The 18,690-nt window shown below is 46.6% G+C and overlaps 1 protein-coding gene across 9 annotated transcripts; it reads right to left on the bottom strand.

Annotated features, from left to right (window-relative positions):
- Positions 1-406: 406 nt before the first annotated feature.
- On the bottom strand, positions 407-18,496 carry pikfyve (phosphoinositide kinase, FYVE finger containing). 9 transcript variants are annotated; one of them, XM_020105237.2, is made up of 43 exons: positions 18,304-18,437; positions 15,679-15,869; positions 14,043-14,210; positions 12,735-12,844; positions 11,973-12,144; positions 11,685-11,889; positions 10,885-10,911; positions 10,589-10,678; positions 10,340-10,496; positions 10,103-10,260; positions 9,825-9,936; positions 9,581-9,728; positions 9,139-9,303; positions 8,968-9,030; positions 8,758-8,887; positions 8,454-8,634; positions 8,276-8,350; positions 8,074-8,181; positions 7,820-7,960; positions 7,604-7,730; positions 6,661-7,517; positions 6,145-6,549; positions 5,804-5,904; positions 5,655-5,726; positions 5,353-5,524; positions 5,094-5,272; positions 4,663-4,776; positions 4,467-4,575; positions 4,181-4,335; positions 3,967-4,063; positions 3,722-3,779; positions 3,502-3,633; positions 3,296-3,416; positions 3,056-3,151; positions 2,764-2,844; positions 2,481-2,578; positions 2,341-2,400; positions 2,015-2,191; positions 1,795-1,898; positions 1,590-1,718; positions 1,193-1,454; positions 1,022-1,096; positions 407-913 (listed from the first exon to the last, which is right to left on the bottom strand). In XM_020105237.2, exons 2-43 carry the CDS (start codon positions 15,854-15,856, stop codon positions 798-800), a joined length of 6,285 nt encoding a protein of 2,094 aa, XP_019960796.2. In that variant the 5' UTR covers positions 15,857-15,869; positions 18,304-18,437; the 3' UTR covers positions 407-797. The 9 variants fall into 9 exon arrangements, with proteins under 9 accessions (XP_019960796.2, XP_069388638.1, XP_019960797.2 ...); XM_069532537.1 differs by having other exon boundaries at positions 2,481-2,575; XM_020105238.2 differs by lacking the exon at positions 18,304-18,437 and adding an exon at positions 17,134-17,255.
- Between the last annotated feature and the right edge of the window lie 194 nt (positions 18,497-18,690).

Here is an 18,690-nt window from a genome sequence, read left to right as displayed (position 1 = left end):
TTTCCTGGAAACAAAAAGAAAAAGTTTAAAGAACAAAACTGGACGATTTGTAAAACTCACTTATTGAATGAAATAACTTTGATTTCGTCTCAAGGGACAAAATTAAGTCAAATTAAACCAAAAATAATTATTTTATTTTCCATCATTTATAATTTTTTTACTCAGGCAGTTGTAATTGTTTTGAGCAGGAACGGACCTGACAATTATTTTCATTAATTTCATTTGAGCAAATAAAACAATTAGAAGAAAATGAACAATCTTGACGAAGCATCACAACCCAGAGATTTTAATTTCACACTCAAAAGAAAAATAACATTCGGAGGTTTGATCCGCTCGTGTCATCAAACAGTCACGTCCAGATTTCTACTTTAAAAACTCAGCGTCACTAAAATAAACACAAGACGTCTTCAGTGTTAATATTTTTTATAGTTACATCATCTCTGTACATTTACAAATTTTAAATTACATGAATTAGTTTGTTTCATCAAACTTTGACCACAGGACTGAAACAGTTGGACACTGAGATAAATCACAGTCTGATGATTCGAGAATTCGTCTCCGGGTTTTTAAAAAACAAAACAAGGTAAAATGTAATAATGCCGCGGCTGCAGAGCGGTTCTGCTTCTGTGGAATGGTTCTGTGCTGTGCGTGTTCTGGTCGAGCTTCAGTCCATTTTTCTTCTGGGGTCGTTCTCCGTCGTCGCTGCGTTTCTGAGTCCGGAGTCTTGTGCGTGGAGAGTTCGAGGTGGGGGGGGGGGGGCGGCTGTGAGTTCGTGAACCTGGACGCTCACGCACCGCTCAGCAGTTGACGCCCAGGCCGGTCCAGTGGTCGGGAACCATCAGGAAGTACTTGTCCATGGCCTCGCAGAAGCGAGCTCGATACAGCTCCGGAGAGACGACGGTCGGCATCTTCCCTGCAGACACACGCGAGGACATTAGAGGCGGAGCGGGACACACGCTAACACTCTAGAGCGCCAACGTTACATATCCAGTGGATTTATAAACAGGAAGTGGAGACGTACCTTGACCTCCCAGGATTCCAGTGGATTTGACGACCATTTCCAGTCTCTTGTCCCAAGTGAACGTCCGGATATAATCTGCAGCAAAAATAAAACGTATTTTCTGTTGCTGCGATTATTGAACGATAAAGATATAAACAGGACGACAACGCTAACGTGTCGGACTTCAGTCACCTATGATCCCAACCACCAGCTGATTGGTAGCATCGTCCCGCCCCACCAGCAGGGAGTAGTCGATGATGAGGTGGCTGGACAGGAAGTAGGCGTCGCTGTGTATGGCGGCGCGCAGGATGGCCTTGCAGTGCGAGCGGATGTACAGCGGGTTGTCGTGGATCAGCTTCAGGAGGTTCTCGTCCAGCAGAACCACTTCGCAGCTTTCCTTCCCCGAGTCCGTCTTCACGTTTCGGTTTCTCAGCGACCCTTTGAGGTCAAACACCTGCGGAGGAAAACAGGAAGTTGAGTAGAAAACCAGAGAAACAAACTTTAGTTCACAAAGTAAGGACCAGGACACATTCAGGATGTGTTCGATACTTTTAAGAAGTATAAACATTCTCGGCCCTGAAGATCTCACCTGAGCCATCTTGCGTCCGTAGAAGAGATTTTCCATCACAAGCAGATCCAGTTTCTTCTCCGTGTTGTTCTGGGAGTTTTTGTAGCCGATCCGATAAACTCCCAGGATCTTTGCCAGCGCGGTCGGCCGCTGTGGAGCGAGGGGGTTTTTAGTTAGAGTGTGACAGCGAACGCCGGATGACGAGCATTTCATTTAAAGTGCAAACCTTCTGCTGCACAGCTCCGGTGATGTAGGTGAAGTAGTGAGGAGCGAAGTCCAGGAAAGACTGAACCTCCAGTCTGGGCATCTGCTTCAGGATGAACCTGTCGTCTGTCACCACACACACACGAGGAGAAGACTTTACTTTAGAATTTCATCTCCAGCACATGTGGTGAAAAGTTCTCGCTGTCTTAAGAATGTTTGAAAAGTTTAGCCCAGATACCGACCCTCTGTGGCGTAGAACACGGCTCCAGATTTTCCACCTCGAGCCTGCCAGTTGACGCAGTGAGACAACGAGCGCACGAAATCCTCCTCGGCGCTCTCCATGATCTCCTCGCGCATCTTGTGAAACTCCTCGGCGTAGTAGATCCGGCAGTAAAACTTGGCGTTGGCGTCAGAGAACTCTGAAAATACAGCGACAGACGAGAGGTTAACGAGTTTTTAACTCTTCGATGATGTTAATTATTTTCAGAATTATTTCTCTTGTTGTCGTTTGTTGGTCTCGATGAAGCCTGAATGTTCTCGTGTTGGTGTTTCCACTTCAAACACTCACGGAGTTCAATGTGTGGATTCAACGTCTGTTTCTTCTGTTTGTCCGTCAGATCTGCGTCTTCTGCAAAAAAAAACAACAATTTAAAGTATAAAGAGTTTAAACACACGGAGAAAAAGAGTTTCTCTTGGACCTGAACTTACTGAGCGGATCGGCGTCCATGCTGCTGCGGCTCTGCAGGGACGAGGCCGACTCGCTGCCGGGCCGAGCCGGGCTGCTTTTCACCCGACTCTCCGCACTACTGCAAAACAGAACGATGACTTCAACATCGCAGACATCACGTCAGATCTGAATAAAACGAGTTGTTTCCAGGGAAATATACAGAAAAAACTTTATTTCTCTCTATTTAACAAAAGGTTGAACTGAGGCTGCTCCTGACTTTTGTTCTTTACTTTTGATTTTATTGTTTTGATTTGAATCCTGTACCTGACGACCTGCGGCGCCTCGTCGCCTCCTGCGTTTGACACCTTGGACAAATCATCCAGAGCTGTTTTATATTCTTTACAGCTGCAACGACAGACAACACAATGACATGGTGTTTTAGAAAAGTGAAAACTTTCAGGGACGCAGTTTGAAACTGAAACCAAATCTGTTGACGAACTAAATGTGGCTCATTGTCCGAGAGACGAAATGTAGGAATGTGAGAAACGATGGAAAACATCACATTTGACTCTGGTTGTTTAAAAGAGCGACGGACTGAGCCGGAGGGAGGAGTCACCTGAGAGCGAAGGCGATGATGGAGCTCGGCTCTCTCTCGCACACTGCGATGGGAACCCGCTCGTGCTCGTACATCAGGTAGTGTTTGTCCGGGTCGCTGTGAACAGAGGTCACATGACAGACGAGACACAAACTGTTAGAAGTTAGAGGAGTGGTTGAGATCCGTAACTCGTGACCTTCGTATTTGAAAGAAACTTTGTAAAGTTTATATAAACCGCTTCGGTCTGGGTTCATTTCTCACAATGGGAAGGGGATGGGGTTGTAGCTGTTGCCAGGCAGGAAGTTGGCGAGGATGGCCTTCATGGTGGACTTCTCCTTCACCTGACTGTCGGTGGAGCCCAGCAAGTGTCCGTCAAACACATCTGAGGACAAGCAGACACACAGATCATCAGACCGGAGAGACGCTGTCCCCTGAAAGAGACGGTTTGAGTGAATCAGAGCTTCTACCTTCCGGGATGCTGACAGAGTCCTGCTCAGTGAAGGAAGGACCGGGCGTCATGGGCTCGGCGCCGGGGTCTCCCGGTGACGGCAGCAGGGAGGAGGTGGAGGACGACGGCATCGCGCTGAGGAGACGGTCCTCTGTGCGGGGGAATTAACGTTAGGATAGAAATCAGCTTTGTTCAGAGATGAAACCGGGATCTGATTCGATCTGAGAGAGCGACCTCACCTTTTTCTCCGTTCTGTACCACGGGAGACGGGTTGCGAGGGGAGGACTCCAGGGCACTCTGGGAAAAACAAAACAATAATAAAAATCATCAAACTACATTAAACCTGAATTCTATCCTTCCAGTGTGGTGCTGGGACAGACGGCGTCCCTCTAACCCTCCTCCGTCCAGTTTCTCTGATCACATGAGATTTGTAAGAAAACAACTGTGACCCGGTCAGTGAACGCAGTGGCTGATGGTTACTGACCTTGCTGTCGTCAGCGGTAGTCTGTCGGTGCCTGCCCGGGCTGGGGGGGACGGACAGACGCTTCCTGCCCTTTTCCTGCTGGAACAAGTCCTGCAGCCTGAAAGAGACAGAGTCCATGTCCACAGTGAATGTTTTTGATTGAGTTTGTTCAGCTCTGTGAATGAATTACTTCACGATTCTTAACGTTATCTAAAGAAGAGCCGTTGACTCTGACCTGCTGTTCCACGACTGTAGCATCTCACACAGACCCTGTTTCTTCATCACCAGTGACTCCAGAACAGCCTGCAGCTGCTGAGGAGAGTCCACGCCGCAAACCTGCAGTCGAGCTTGAAGCTTCTCGATCCAGCTCCGCAGCTCCGCCTCCTCCATCTGCACACGCACAGAAAACCGCACAGTGAGCACGACAACACGCGGTCGTCCAGACCAAGTTAGAGTCGGGTCATAATCTCCCCCGTGTGTCCCCCATAGAGTCTGAGACCTTCTGTCGAGGGAGAACCTACGTCTTTCTGAGCAAAGAGGTCCTCCATCTTTTCCTCTCGCGTCTTACTGAAGGTGTCGGTCTTCAGGGACGTGAGCCGGTCATCGATGGCCAAGTACACCTGAGTCACTCTGAAGGGAGAGCAGAGGGAAGACAGAGGATGAGTGGATGTGCTCCAGATAAACGTCCGATGAGCTCTGTCACTGGTTTTCATTTACTTGAGGGAGAAGTCCTTCAGGTCCTGCTGCAGGCTGCTTTTGGACGGTCCCATGTTCCTGATGAAGATCTTGGGACGAGGAAGACAAATCTCCAACAGCCTCACTGACGTGTAGCTGAGAGGGAAACAGGAAACAGTGGGTGGTATTTTGATTTTTGCTGTTTGAAACCTTTTTTATTGATTTCATTTTTTTACTTTTGCCATTAATCCTGAATATCAAGGCTCATGTTTTACTATGAGCTCTTCTTTTTTCCTGTTTGATGGATTCTATACAAGCGACCACACAAGATCAAAATAAGAATAAAATGACAACACAAGACTAATGCCAGGATGTTGATTTTAACTGTAACCTCATATTTATATACTTTATTTTCTCTGTTTCTTCACATCAAACTTTCTGCCACAAACCGGAGATCGTTTCTTCCGACCAACCTGAAGGACGCCACCATCTGGTTGTATGAGAAGTACTGGTGGTAATCTTTGTGCATGGAGTGTCCGCACGGCTCTGCGTTCGCTCGTCTGGTGTACTGGTGCCCGTAGAAGCGAAGCTCCAGGTATTTGGCAAAAGACATGGACCACGAGTCGTTGGACAGAGGCACGACCGGAGTCACCTGACAGAGCAGAAGACAGTTCAATTCACAAACACTCTCTCTTCACACGGAGCAGCGGGAGCAGTGTTGCTGTTACCGACCTGTTTGCAGATGCGGCACCAGGAGTAGTTGAGAATCGTGTGTTGATAACCAGGTACGGGGGAGTCCAGCTCCTTCAACACGATCTGCACGCAGCCGCTGCCGTGCACGAACCGGCGGATGTGGTGCACCATGGGAGTCTCACAGAACATGCTGGGGCACTGATAAGACGGCCTGGAAACAACGGGAGCACAAACGCACAACTCATCAAACTGTTGAAGCCAAACTTAGAATCTCACATTATAGAATCTTATTTTTAAGAAGAATTAAGTTCAGTTTCAATGAACTTCTGTTGTCGTCTTACCTGAAACAATACCGCTCCAAGAATATCCCCAGAGAAAGGTCGTTCTTGCCGTAGAACTCCATCGTGACGATCCTGTTAAATAAAATCAGTGACTACGACTTGTTCAAAACAAGAAATGAGATTTCCTCATTCAATCCCTGATTGTTTACCACGGGCTGACGCAGGGGTTGGGTGCGTTGTTGGACTGAGCCGAGGAGCTGCTGAAGAGGACACACAGTCTCTGATGGTTGACCGGGTTCAGACAGTCCAGCTGAGGACAAGGACAGACACATGAGAACATCATGAAACAATGAAGGACCTCGAGCTGCATCTTGTCTTGTCTGACCTGCGGTCCAAACCCCAACCATCATACATTTATATATAAATAATATCATTTTATAAATATAAAATAAAACCACACGTTTAAGCAGCAATTCATTCTCTGTGCACTGGACACAGTGGTTGTGATTTGCGTTACATCTTTAGACCGATGGATTAAATCTCCGCTCACCTTGGGGGCCCAGCTCATATCGTTTTGTTTACTCGGCTTCTCCTCTTCGCTGTCGGCCTTCACCGGCGCTTTGACCGGCGCCTCCCCCGCTCTGCTCTGGCCACCGACCGGAGCTGCAGCAGCGACACTGCTGAAGGGGTCGGGGGCTTCCCTCTGCCGGATGCGTCCCCCCTTCGCTCTGTAGTCCGCCAGCATCTTGGCCAGACCCTGACTGCCGTTCAGCTGCTCTATGATGCGGGTGCTGGTCAGACTGTGACAGGGCAGGACCTCCGGAGGCTTGGGGGGTGCGTTGCCATTGGTCTGACCTCCGACCAGGGAGGAGGGAGCGGAGTCTTTAAGGAGCTGACGCTTTCTACGGCAGTCCAGTTCCTTCAGGTCTTTGTTTAGGAGAGGGGACAGGTAGACCTACAGGACAGGGACAAAACACAGACACCTTTTTATAAACCTCCAACACAGTTTAGAGAAGTGGTTCCTCGGTGTGAAACTGAACAGATGAACACCAGCAAAGTTCGGTACCTGCTCAGGAAAATAATCCCTGCTGGGGCAGTGCATGCCGGCGGGTATGAGGAGGAATGGTTCTTTAAACGTGATGAAGGGAGAAATGCACAGGATGATGTCCTTCAGCTCCTGCTTGAAGACAACGGAGATGGACTTGAGACGGTCGTCAAAAGAAGCCACCTGCTCGGCCACAAACATCCCTGTGTCGTCCTGCAGGGGGTCTCGGAACAGCCGAGGAGTGGGCGTCTCCGAACCGTCCTCATCCTCCATACTGAGTGAATCCTCCTTGAACAGGCTTCCCTCCTCCCTCGTATCTCCCTCCGACATGGGGACGAGTGTGTCCGACAGCGTCATGTCCTGGTCGTCCTCCATGAGAAATGGAGGAGACACGGAGAGAGGAGGTGCAGGTGGACTGGAAAATGGCGAGGAGATCATTCTCACTATGTTCACAGAGGAGGGTGATCGTGGTTTCAGTGCATCTTGAAGACCGTCCATCTCAACATTTTTGGACGGAGCCTCAGAGAGAAGCCCGTCCTCCACAGGTTGTCCGTCCAGCAAAGAGTCTTCACTCCCTGTCATCTTCTCCTGACTCTCCCCATTTGTCTGTTTCCACCCACTCTCGTCATCCACCTCTTCATCTGCAGAGACGCTCTCCAGCAGGCAGGGGAACGAGGTGCTTTGGGCCAAACTGGGCGGCATGGCGAACTCGTCCATGAGGAAAGAGATCTCCAGCTGGGAGTGGTAGGCGACACACACCATGAGCATGATGATCTCCTTCACCCGAGCCAGCTCGTAGTCCGAGGCGCCGCGCAGCTTGATGGAGCAGCCGAGATGAGGAAGACAGCCCTCGAAGAACATCAGAGTTTTCACCTCGTCTAGAGGGACAGACACAGAATGACACGGTGTGTTAATGTCGCAGCAGTGTCCACTGAGAGTAAGAGTGTGTAAGCACTCGTCTTACTGTTGGCCAGCGTGAAGGGCTGCATGTAGAACTTGTGGCAGGTCCCCAGACGAGGTTTGGTGAGGAGCTGGTCCATGGACATCACCAGGTCTCCCTGCGTCATGCGACTCACTCTGTCCAAGACTTGCTGGACAATGAACGAGGAATAAGAGATGATTAACAATCACTTCATGTCACACGGCACATAAATAATCAAGGTCCAGAACTTCTACTAACCGGTTTGACGTTGATGACCAGGGTGATGCCGTGCTCCAGCAGCATGTCCTGAGCGATGCGGGACACCGTCTTTTCCACTAACACCAGGTTCGGACGGACGTCTACGATACGCTGAACATAGTTCTTCAAAAACTCTCGTTCCTAAAGAAAGAATTCATCAGAAAGAAAGATTCAGAAAAACTCACAACAAACCAAAACCAAAGGTTGATTCCTCTATGATGAATTGTTGACTGTGGTCAGAGCGACTCACGCACCTGCAGCACAATGGGGTCGATGCAGGTAAACTTGGTCTCCTCCCTGTACAGATACTCTATGGAGCACTTCAGCAGCAGGATCTTGGGGTTCTTGATGTAGGCGTTCATCTGTTCGCAGGATGTTATATTGAATAATATATGAATCAATCAATATATGAGCATTTTAATAAATGTTCTACTTTACAGAAGAACGTGACTCTACCTTCTTGTGGGCGATGTTCTTGGTGCAGATGAAGCCGTTCACCACTGTTGAGTCAAACTTCCTGCCCCCAGAAATCTACAGCACATGAACAGATTCAGTTCAAAACACTTCAAGTCGACAGATGTCCAACGAATGAATGTGACTAAAGTTTGACTGATTCGATGACACAGTTCCTGACCTTCTTGATGTGGACCAGCTGTCGGATGTCCATGTCGTCGTCGCAGTTGCGAACGTCAGGCCGCACTGTCTGGACGACCTGTCTAACCACGGGGACGATGATGTCCCGCCAGGACAGAGACAGAGACTCGCTGTAGAGCAGCTGCTGCAGCAGCGCCATCATGTGGCTGTGGTTGGCCGAGCTGAACAAAAAAACCACATTTCTCTTTACCATCGTGTTGAAGGTTTCCCACAAACTGAACTGCGTCTCAATTGTACACAGATAAATGTAAACGTATATATCCAGTGTTGTTGTCTCCACTCACAGCAGCCTCTCCATGGCCTTCTTCTCTCCGTTCTCCTCTCTGAGCTGGTCCAGGGAGCTGTGGTGCCAACCCAGCGGAGTGAACAGCATCTCTTTGGCTTTTTCCTCCACACGACGGTTGAACAGAGACTCTGCATGAACATCGGAGAGCGAGCAGGTTTTTATAGCCGCAAGTTCTTCCTCTATAAAGCCAACGAGGAAAAGTTCTTACCCTTAATGAAAGCGTCGCTTATGATGATGTTCTGTCCTCCGTCCTCAGTGAGAAGGAACTCGGCTGAAAGAGGAGAGAGATCACACAGATATCTGACAGTGAGACACGGTGTAATAAATATGATGTGTGCACAGTTACCTGGACACAGCTGGACTGACAAGTTAAATGTACCTTTTTGCTCAGTAGCAGGAGGCACATGTGGATATTTGGATTGTTTCTTGATGTGGAAGTTAACATTGTTTTGCTCCATGTTGAGGTTGATGGAAGCTGCGGAGTCGCTGTCCACCACCGACTGGAAACTGCTGACAGACGTCCTCTTGCTGGGGCTGGCAGAGTCTGGACAGTGATGGGTCAGTGAGCCCACATTTATTTATTTCACTACATGTCTGTCTCTTTCTCACTCGCGGCCCACACTGAGTCTGGTTCTAGGGGTTTCTTCCAGTTAATGAGAGTTTTTTCTCTCCGCTGTCGCCAAAGTGCTGCTCATTGTGAGTTTCTCTATAATTGTTGAGGTCTTGACCTTAAAATTGAGCAGCTACTGGGATTTTAATTCACAGAAGTCAGACCTGTAGACAAAGAGTAACAACTTTATTCAAGCATTAGAGGTACATACTTGGCATGGTGTACTCGCTCTCATCTGCAAGCTGCTCTGTGTCGCTGTCGTCAAACTTGATGTCTTTGAACCAGGACGGCTCTGAATGTCCCTCCACGGAGTTGACACTGTCGCTGTCTGGAGACGGCGTTTCTGAGAACTCTGTACTCTAGAGATTAGACAGAGCAACTATTTTCACTGCTTCTGGAATGTTAAAGGTGTTTAAAAATGTTTCACTGTACAGATTAGAAGCCTTCGATCAAACCTGGAGGGGGCGGTAGAGAGCATACTCGTCCCTGAAGAGCTGGTCGTGGTGGGTAACACAATCCAGCCAGCGACCGTCCACTAACGCCTGGCCTATGGCGATGGCCTGGGCCCTGCAACGCAGAAACATCAGCATGAAAAACAAGATGAGGAGCAGCTTTCGACTTGTAAATGAAAGAGACGTGTGAGTGACGCCACCAATGAGAACCTTCTGCACTGAGGTCATTGATCAACCTGAACCGAGTATCGAGAATCATCGAAGATCAGCTGAGATCCTACCTGGTGGAGATGGTGCCATTCCTCAGCAGCCAGTTGACGAGCTCCTTTCCCACAATGCAATTGGGGTAGGTCCTCAGCCAGTATCTGTGGTCCTGAAACTCCATCCCTGTGTTGTTGTGGCAGATTTTCTTCCACAGGTCCTTCAGCTGAGAGGAGTCCTGTAAGAATCAATCACATTGAACGTCTCTGTGGATGAATCAAGATGAGAAACAAGAGGATAAGAGAAGGACTAGTCACCAGTAGGATCTTCCTCTCCTCCTCACTGTGGTCCAGCTTGGTGCCGCTCTTCGTGCCCGACATGGCTCGGCTGGTTGGCGGGCTGACCGAGCTGTCGTAGGACGGCGCCATGGAGGAGCCAGAGCGGTCCAGCGACAGGTTGGTCACACTGGCCGACCTGTGGTGGAGACAAACAGGGACCGTTCAGCCCGTCCTGTATCGAGCTGGAACACACTGAGCTTCACGATCAAACCCAAAGCAGCGCCTGACCTCTTCCTCGCAGGCGACTTGCCGACGTCCTCTTGTAGAGTTGTCAGTCTGGAGGTGAGGCCGCTGCTCTGAGGCTCCTGGTGAATCATACTAACGAACACGGACAGAAATACACTTTGACTGGTGTCCTCTCTGCTGTGAGCTCTACACTTCCTCTACGTCAAGTTTACATAGTCAGTGAATTTGAGCATGCAGAAAACCTTTTCTTCTTTACAGAGCTAGAAAGCGTTACCTACAGAAAGCTAAAGCACAGGCAGGTGTGAAAAAATTAAAAAAAACAAAACAGCGAGACTCACTTCTTTCTCATCCCAATGGGAGTTTTTCTATGCCAGGAGAGAGAGAGAGAGGGAGAGAGGGAGGGAGAGATAGACAGAGAGAGAGAGAGAGAGAGGATACAGGTTTTCTATGAGGCAAGTTGACAGATAAAATAAGCAGCGAGCACACCGATTCAAAACAACAGGCGTGGGGTTAAAAAGCTTAATTTAACAGTTAGCCTGTTTTATTCTGTGCATGGTTAATGAACTGTATAAGTCACTTAAAGAGGACGTTTGTGTGATTTAAAATTTATTTATTAATTAGAGATTGTTTTCTGCACCTATTGTCTGACCTGTTAGATCACAAGCTCTGTCCCTGGGCATCATACAGACGCCTGTAGTTTCTTATCAAATGGCAAAGTCTTGCAACTTGGATTTTCTCCCCCCTCAGATTCTATTTTGGCGGTTTAGTCCATATCCGTATCAAACATTAAGCACAGACGAGCCTTCACGGTGGATTCCCTTTAATGACACGGAGCCGCCGTCATATGATTCAGTGTCTTAACCACGCACAGAGTCCAGAACCAACAAAGCACACAGATGTTTTAAACAGCTGAAAATCAGAGAAAGAGCAAGAGCACAGCTGGTGAAAGAGATGAGGGCAGCATGTCTCCATCATGGACAAAATAATAATGTGATAAAAACTCTGTCCACTACTAAAAACAGAAAACGAATTAAGTTAGAAAATACAAATGATTTTGGTTGTGTGTGTGTGTGTGTGTGTGTGTGTGTGTGTGTGTGTGTGTGTGTGTGTGTGTGTGTGTGTGTGTGTGTTCGTTCACCTCTGCCAGGTAAGGTCTTCCTCCAGGAAGATGTTCCTGCTGGACTTACGCCCGCCCACAGGCGTCCGCGGCTCGCTGGGCTCCAACACGCACACAGAGCAGGGAGAGTCGGACAGGGCGCTCAGGTCCTCTCCGATGGAGCCCGACTCTGAGTGGGCGTAGTTTAATGCTATTTTACGACAGTACGTGCAGGCCCGTAGATCCCCTGGATAACGAGGGGAACTTTGGTTAATGGTGAACTCGATCAGACTAATCTACGACATTATTCATCTTGAATGCGTCACTCACCCGTGTAGCCCATGAACTTTCCGGGGATTTCCTGGTTGCAGCAGCGGCTGCAGAAGATCTGGCCGCACAGACGACAGTGGTGGCGACGGCGGAAGGTGGTGAACTTCTCATTGCAGTCGTAACACTCTTTACACTGACTGTCTGGCATCCAGTACTGCTTCAAATCGCTGTCCTGAAGAGGCGTGAATATCATCGATTATGAACAAATCGTTTATATTTTCACATAAACTTGGGAATAACTCAAAATGTTTGAGGCTTCAGAAACTTTAAAGAAGTTAAGTGGGAAATATTTAGAAATTAAATATATGCCAATTTAAATCGCTGACCTACTAAAGTCCTCTCAAGGTCACACATTCCTTTTGAATTACAACGTGAAACCCAAACTAACCAGATCAAATGGAATCAATGGAACAAACGCAGGAAACTTAGTTCAGACTTTCGAGTTGAAAAGTTTAGATCGCAGAGAGATAGACAACAAAGCTCAAGCACCGGTTTGTAAATCACGTCTCAGGAGCGGAAACAAGGTCGTGTTTGGGATGAGCCTGAATAAATACAAGCATTTCACAGTAGATGGGAAACAAGTCCAATTGACTGATGAGATGTTTTGTGTGGACGTAGCCTGTATTTTAAGGATGTTTTCATTGTCTTGAGCAAAGTTCTGTCACAGGACAACAACCACAGGGTTTTTCAAAGAGCTGTAGACTGACACGACTTAAACACTCGTATTTAAGATATAAAGGACAAAGGGTCGATGTGCAGTACCTGGCTCTTTCCCTCCATGATCTCCTTCAGCCTCTTCAGTGCAGTCCGAAGTTGAACAGCTGTACGAGGGTCATGGTTGCTTAGAGGTGCATCTGCTTTCCTGCTGCCGTCTAAATCATTCACATGTACACACACACACACACATAATTAAACTAACTGCATTTTTTTCTTCCATCCATCCTTCTGCATTGTCAAATGCTTGTATAAAATAAATGGAAGACTTGCTCTGAAGTCTGCTTCTTCCTCATGGTGCATTTAAAGATGACGGCTGAGTGACAAACATTTGACAAAGCACTTCCTCGTCTTATGAATAAGTTGTGTAAAAAAGTTGCAAATGTGCATTAAAAGTAACACATGATCGATTAAAAAAAAAAAACTGGCCGAGGAACAGAAACAAGTTGAGCATAATTGTTGTTAGCTTCAAAATCAATCATGACAAACATCATTCCAATCATTAGTACCCGAGTGGAAAACATCGGGGCAAAACCAAAGACCAAAGAAAGCACTGCATTGACAATGCAAATATCAGAACACACACACACTCACATGCACTCAGACACACAACACACTTTGAATGAGAACATTCTTCCAGAACGAGTTGTTATAGTCAAGCTAAAAAAAAAAAAAAAAGTGCAGAAGGCCCCTCACCTGGCCAATCCACTGAAATCAGAAAAGACATGAGAACCATTGTTACAGCGTGTTCATGCATTCATCCTCCTCATACATAATGCGACATGAACAAAACCCTTCACTCAACAATCTCCTGTGACCGAGTGTAAACTTTTTCCAAAATGAGATGAATTACAGCTTCGACTCAACTGACGTCGACGTCAGAGGACAAAGAATGAAGACAATGTTATCAGTGGCCTCTGATTAGTTCATTCAATACATGACAGAGGCCTTAAAATCTAATAACAGGACTTTTAAATAAGAGATAATGAACAAATGTGAGAGGCAGAGGCACATTTATCAAAGTGTTGTTGAAGCCAGATATAAAAACAATCTCCCATCCCAGAATGAACCCAACAGTAAACATTTACAGCCTTCCTCTAAACTCAAGACATTAAACACATAATTCAATTCCATTCAACATGTTGTAAAATTAGATTATGTGTCTGAACACTACATCCTGGCAGACCTTGTTACTGCAACAGTCAAATGAGTTGTTAAAACATGAAAAACAGGACAAGCTAAACTAGAAAATTAAAGTTTCCTGTTATTTGTCATAAACCTCGTTCCTGTTTTACCTGGTGACACACACACAAGCCTCTAATCTGCACTGCGTGTGTGTCCGTGTGCGTGTTTTACCTGAGGCGGTGGAGATGCGTCTGACGAGGTCACCGTGTGGTTTCCGGTGCGAGCTGGAGCCGTAGGGGGAGTGGGAGGGGCTTGTGGACCAGCTCCTCCTCTCTGACCTGGGAGAAGGGGACGGCACATCTGGCTTGTCTGCAGCTGCTGAGGGAGGACGTCCCTCCTCTGTACACACACACACACACACACACACACACACACACACACACAGAGAGAGAGACAAGAAGGGGATGTGATATTCAGTAAACACTGTTCGTTGCGTAACTGCCCTCTAATGTAATTCAATGAAAGTGCAGCCCCCCCCCCCGTCATCTCATCTGTAAGAAGCAGGGTTGTGAGGATTATAACATTCAGGTCCACGCTGCCGTGATGACGGCTGTTGTTCCGACTACAGGACTGTAGAGGCAGGACTATAAACTCACGAGTCATGCGGCTCCCTGGTTCCTCACGCCAGGCAGGCAATTCAAATCACATGACCTCCCAAGACTGTGGCTAATTGTCCTGGACTTCTTTAAACCGCCTGAACTTTGTAAACAGTGAACAAATCAGTGAGTTGTCTCATTACAAGGTTTACAGATACAGTGCTGCCCTTTTAAATGAAGTAAAGACAAGTTGACTCACTTTAAAGGTCACTTTCCATTTACTGCAGACGTCAGAGGTTAGGCTCAACAAATATATTTTTATTTTAAGGAAATATGTGTTAAACTTCAAAACAATCTTCTACACATGAATAAACTAATCTTTGCATGAGGAGGCTTCGGGTAACTTTGTGTGCGATTGTTAAATATTTACTGCTGTGACTTTTACATGTTGTACAGTTGTGGTCAGGACTAAAACTAAATCATCGCCCTCACGCCCTGAATCAGTCAATAATGAGAGTCCGCCGGTGACTGAGCCTCATCAGTCATTACAAGTTCTCACACACACACACACACACTCTCTCTTCACGGGTTTGTACCACATGTATTGATGGATGCAGTAAATGCTTTAAAAGATATAGACAGGATTTAGAAAATGTTAATTTAACACTATGTGTACACTAAGAAGGATAACTTGATAGCATGTTTTTAAGATGAATGTATGATTCTAGGTTTGTCTTGTTTGTCTGACATTTTTGATTTGCAAGTTTTTTTTAGGAAATGATGATCTCGGGGCGGGGCAGAGCAGCTGGTTCAACATTAAACATCACAGCAAATATGCTCAGTCCCCTTTATTTACATTTCACGTCCTGAAACGAGTTACCCACATTACAGCTGAACTTTCCCCAAAGACAGAAAATCTGACTCAGCAGTGATCTGGATGGGATGGTAATTACACTGCATTTATATAGTTTAAGACATTAACTTTATACACATATTCATTCAGCACTTTCCATGACTCAACCAGCCCACTTCCACAGACAACAGAGGACTGGAGCAGCCGGGGCGTGCTCTACTTCCTGAGTGTCATCTGTTCTGCAACGCTTCTTTGACACTTCTACTTTGGTTCCAAGTCACTTATTGTCATTCTGCAGGAGGTTTCAGATTGTTAGCGATTAGCTCGCTTTTTGTGACGCACTCCTCAACCAGAATATTGATACACAATGAGGCAACATGTCATTGAGTGTATTTCTGTGTAGACATGCATCTCTGACCTTTGTTGCTGAAACGAAACAGGTTGACGAAGGAGCTGTACGCGGAGCGCAGTGGAGGCTCATCCTGCTCCGGAGTCAGGGGTTTGAAGTGGGTGAGGTGGGAGGGGCTGGTGGGCGAGATGACGGGCGGCTCGACACTCCACTCCGTTGAGGACGAGGACTTGTCGTCAGCAGCCATGTTGCTGCTACTCCTGCGAGAGGGTAAAGAAAATACATATCTTAATAACGTGCATCTAATGATCCAAGTTTGAGATGCTTACACGTCGTCCTGACAGGAATTAACATCCGTACTGAGTTATCAGATGTGACTGGAGATCTGATCGTTACGGTGGTTGCAGGGATGAGTCCTGAGCCACAGGGAACACCTTCTCAGCTGATGGCAAAGTTTTATTACTTTGTGATCAGGTCTCTCAGGACAGATTTTAGACAACGAACACAGGTAGAGGCTCCTACAGACTCTTTATTCAGCTCCACCTCTGAGGTAATTTAAAAGTTGTTGTGTTTCCTGTTGTTTCTATCCAGCACCTGGAGCGTATCCAGTTTTAATGGGTCTGCTTTCATATATACTTTCTTCATCAAACTGCGACAGGTTCTCTAGACGAGCATCAGTCACTGAGCAGCTCCTAGATTAGCTCTGTAATTACATCAGTTATGGTAAAAAAACAAAACAAACCAACGAAGCTGCACGTCGCAGTCATGCTAGTTTACAGAAGTGGCCGTGGACATAAAATTTAATAACCAGGGCAACAGTCCTTCATGAATAAGAGCTGATAAACTTGCTTAACATCCGGAAAATAAAAAGTTCTTGATACGCACAGGTTTAAAACAGGGATGGGTGATGTGCCCAAAAATGATATCAGGGTAAACATTTGGATATTGATTGATAAAGATAATTATCACGATAAATGTCACATTATTGAACTTATGTTTAAGGACTTTTTTCTGTTCTAGGTATTGATAGTGTTATTGCATGTGTTTCAGTATAAATACATTCTTAATTAATAAATGAGATATTCACAGTGCGCATCTTAAAATACCACAGAGAATAAGGAAACCTGTCGGATGACAGTTTCAAATGATAATAATAAGATAAACAGTTTTACAGCAGATCTGTCGGACTCTGTTCCTCGTTGGATAAAAAGAGAACTGTCCTGAGTTTTCATTCTGTCAATCCGAAGTTTCCGTTTTCCTTCAACAGGAAACAGACTTTTAAGAAGCGAGCACCAGAAGCTGAAGAGGTTTCTTTAAAATGCACAAAGTGTTTTCTCCTGCTCCTCAGGCTGAACACCAGAACTGGCTTCAATGACAGATCGTCCGATACACGCGCTCATGAGGTGACCGGGCGGCAGACGGACATGTTCGGCTGAGTCGACCCGACGGAGCCGCTGCTCACATCGACTTCGTGTTCGGTTGATAAGCGAGTTAAAAAACCCTCCGAGCCTCCTCCACACTTACCCGCTGGAAGAAAAGAGGTGTCCGATTAAAGCCACGATGCTGAGACAAGAGACGGAGCAGGAGGAAGAGGCAGCAGCACAACCATCATGTGATCACAACAGGACGTGACAGCGTGACATCACTGTCCGGAAGTGTTATAGCCTGGAACTGCACCTGATCTATACAGTGTGTGAACCAGAGGCTGTGTATAAAGGTATATAAAGGTTTGACCTGAGCACTGTGCACATCATGTGCACAGAATAATATGTAGAGTATAATGTGCACAGAATAATATGTACAGTATAATGTGCACAGAATAATATGTAGAGTATAATATGTACAGTATAATGTGCACAGGATAAGTTTCACTCTTTCTGAAGGGTGTTATTAATGTTATTTTTAAAGCCTTAGCACTGTTTTAAACTAGTGAAATGATATCAATAATTATCTAAATATAATTTTCATTAATAGCAATATAACACATTAACAACCATGTGTCTCGTCTCTTCACAGCTGCTCGTTGCGGGAACTGTTTGTCTCTTATTCTTCAGGCCTCGACCTTCAGTGTAAAGAGCCTTCAGATAATGTACATTATGATCTGGGGCTTTTACAAATACCAATGAATTAGACAGACAGACAGACAGACAGACAGATAGATAGATAGATCTATCTAATTCATTTGTATTTGTAAAAGCTCCAGATTGTTGCTGTGAAAACTGTCATTGTGCTTTTTACGCGTAATCATCCACGTTTGTCAGAAGAGTCCTGAGCTGCTCTGATCTTCTCGAGTCGGCTTCAGATCAGATGTTCTCAGACTCAAACCTGCTCCGCGGCGTCGACAACAACAGAAAGTGGAACTGAACTGCAGAATCGCAAACCGACTTCAGATCCGTTGTTTGGTTTTCATAGCTGTAAACAGACGTTAGCTCGTTGAGTCCCACTTAGCATCGCAGCACTTTGGCTTTTTCTGACGGCGACATTTGCATTTCAACAGAAGCGGCGACAACCAAACAGCAGTTTTACTCACAGCAAACACAAACAATCGACCAATTAGACGCAAGCTAACATTAGCCGCCGGGGGCTAGCTTCACTAGCTAACGGTAGCCTCCGGTGCTAACCAGCCGCAATGATTTTACGCTCTGAGCAGGAAAATGACTCGGGATCGTCGCGACGGAAGAAACTGAGACTCACCTCAACCTAAAGTAGTTTCTGAAACATCGCTGGACGAAGCGCTGCGGCTCCGAGGACGAGAATCACACCGCTGAGCACACAGGCGAGCAGACCCGACCAGTCGCACCCGGAACACGCTCTGTTGTGATCGCCGCAGGACGAGCAGCAGAGCCCGGAAACATCGATGGGACAAGCCCCCCCCCCCCCCCCCCCCTTGTGGTAGAGCGCCACCTAACGTCAAGATTGACAAAACACAAGCAGACAACTTATTTTTATGTTTCAGACTCTTTGTTTATTAGAGTGAAACTTTCAGAATTAAAGAACAAGTGAAGCACGAGGGAAACAAAGTTTACACTCAATTCAACGCACACGTCTTCTTGTGGGACACGCCTCCTCCTGTGGGACACG

The sequence above is a fragment of the Paralichthys olivaceus genome, chromosome 10, assembly GCF_024713975.1.
Source record: "Paralichthys olivaceus isolate ysfri-2021 chromosome 10, ASM2471397v2, whole genome shotgun sequence".
NCBI classification, from domain to species: Eukaryota; Metazoa; Chordata; class Actinopteri; order Pleuronectiformes; family Paralichthyidae; genus Paralichthys; species Paralichthys olivaceus.
Note: the sequence above shows the minus strand (reverse complement) of the source record. Positions and strands in the feature narration are given on the sequence as shown.

What these genes read in the sequence shown, in the direction of transcription:
- pikfyve (XM_020105237.2), bottom strand. Translation starts at nt 15,856, where the DNA reads ATGGCTGCTGACGACAAGTCCTCGTCCTCAACGGAGTGGAGTGTCGAG. An exon ending in AAGCGACGCTTTCATTAAGG is followed by an intron (nt 8,888 to 8,967) that starts GTAAGAACTTTT and finishes ATGTTCATGCAG; the next exon opens with AGTCTCTGTTCAACCGTCGT. An exon ending in CATGGACGCCGATCCGCTCA is followed by an intron (nt 2,401 to 2,480) that starts GTAAGTTCAGGT and finishes TTTTTTTTGCAG; the next exon opens with AAGACGCAGATCTGACGGAC.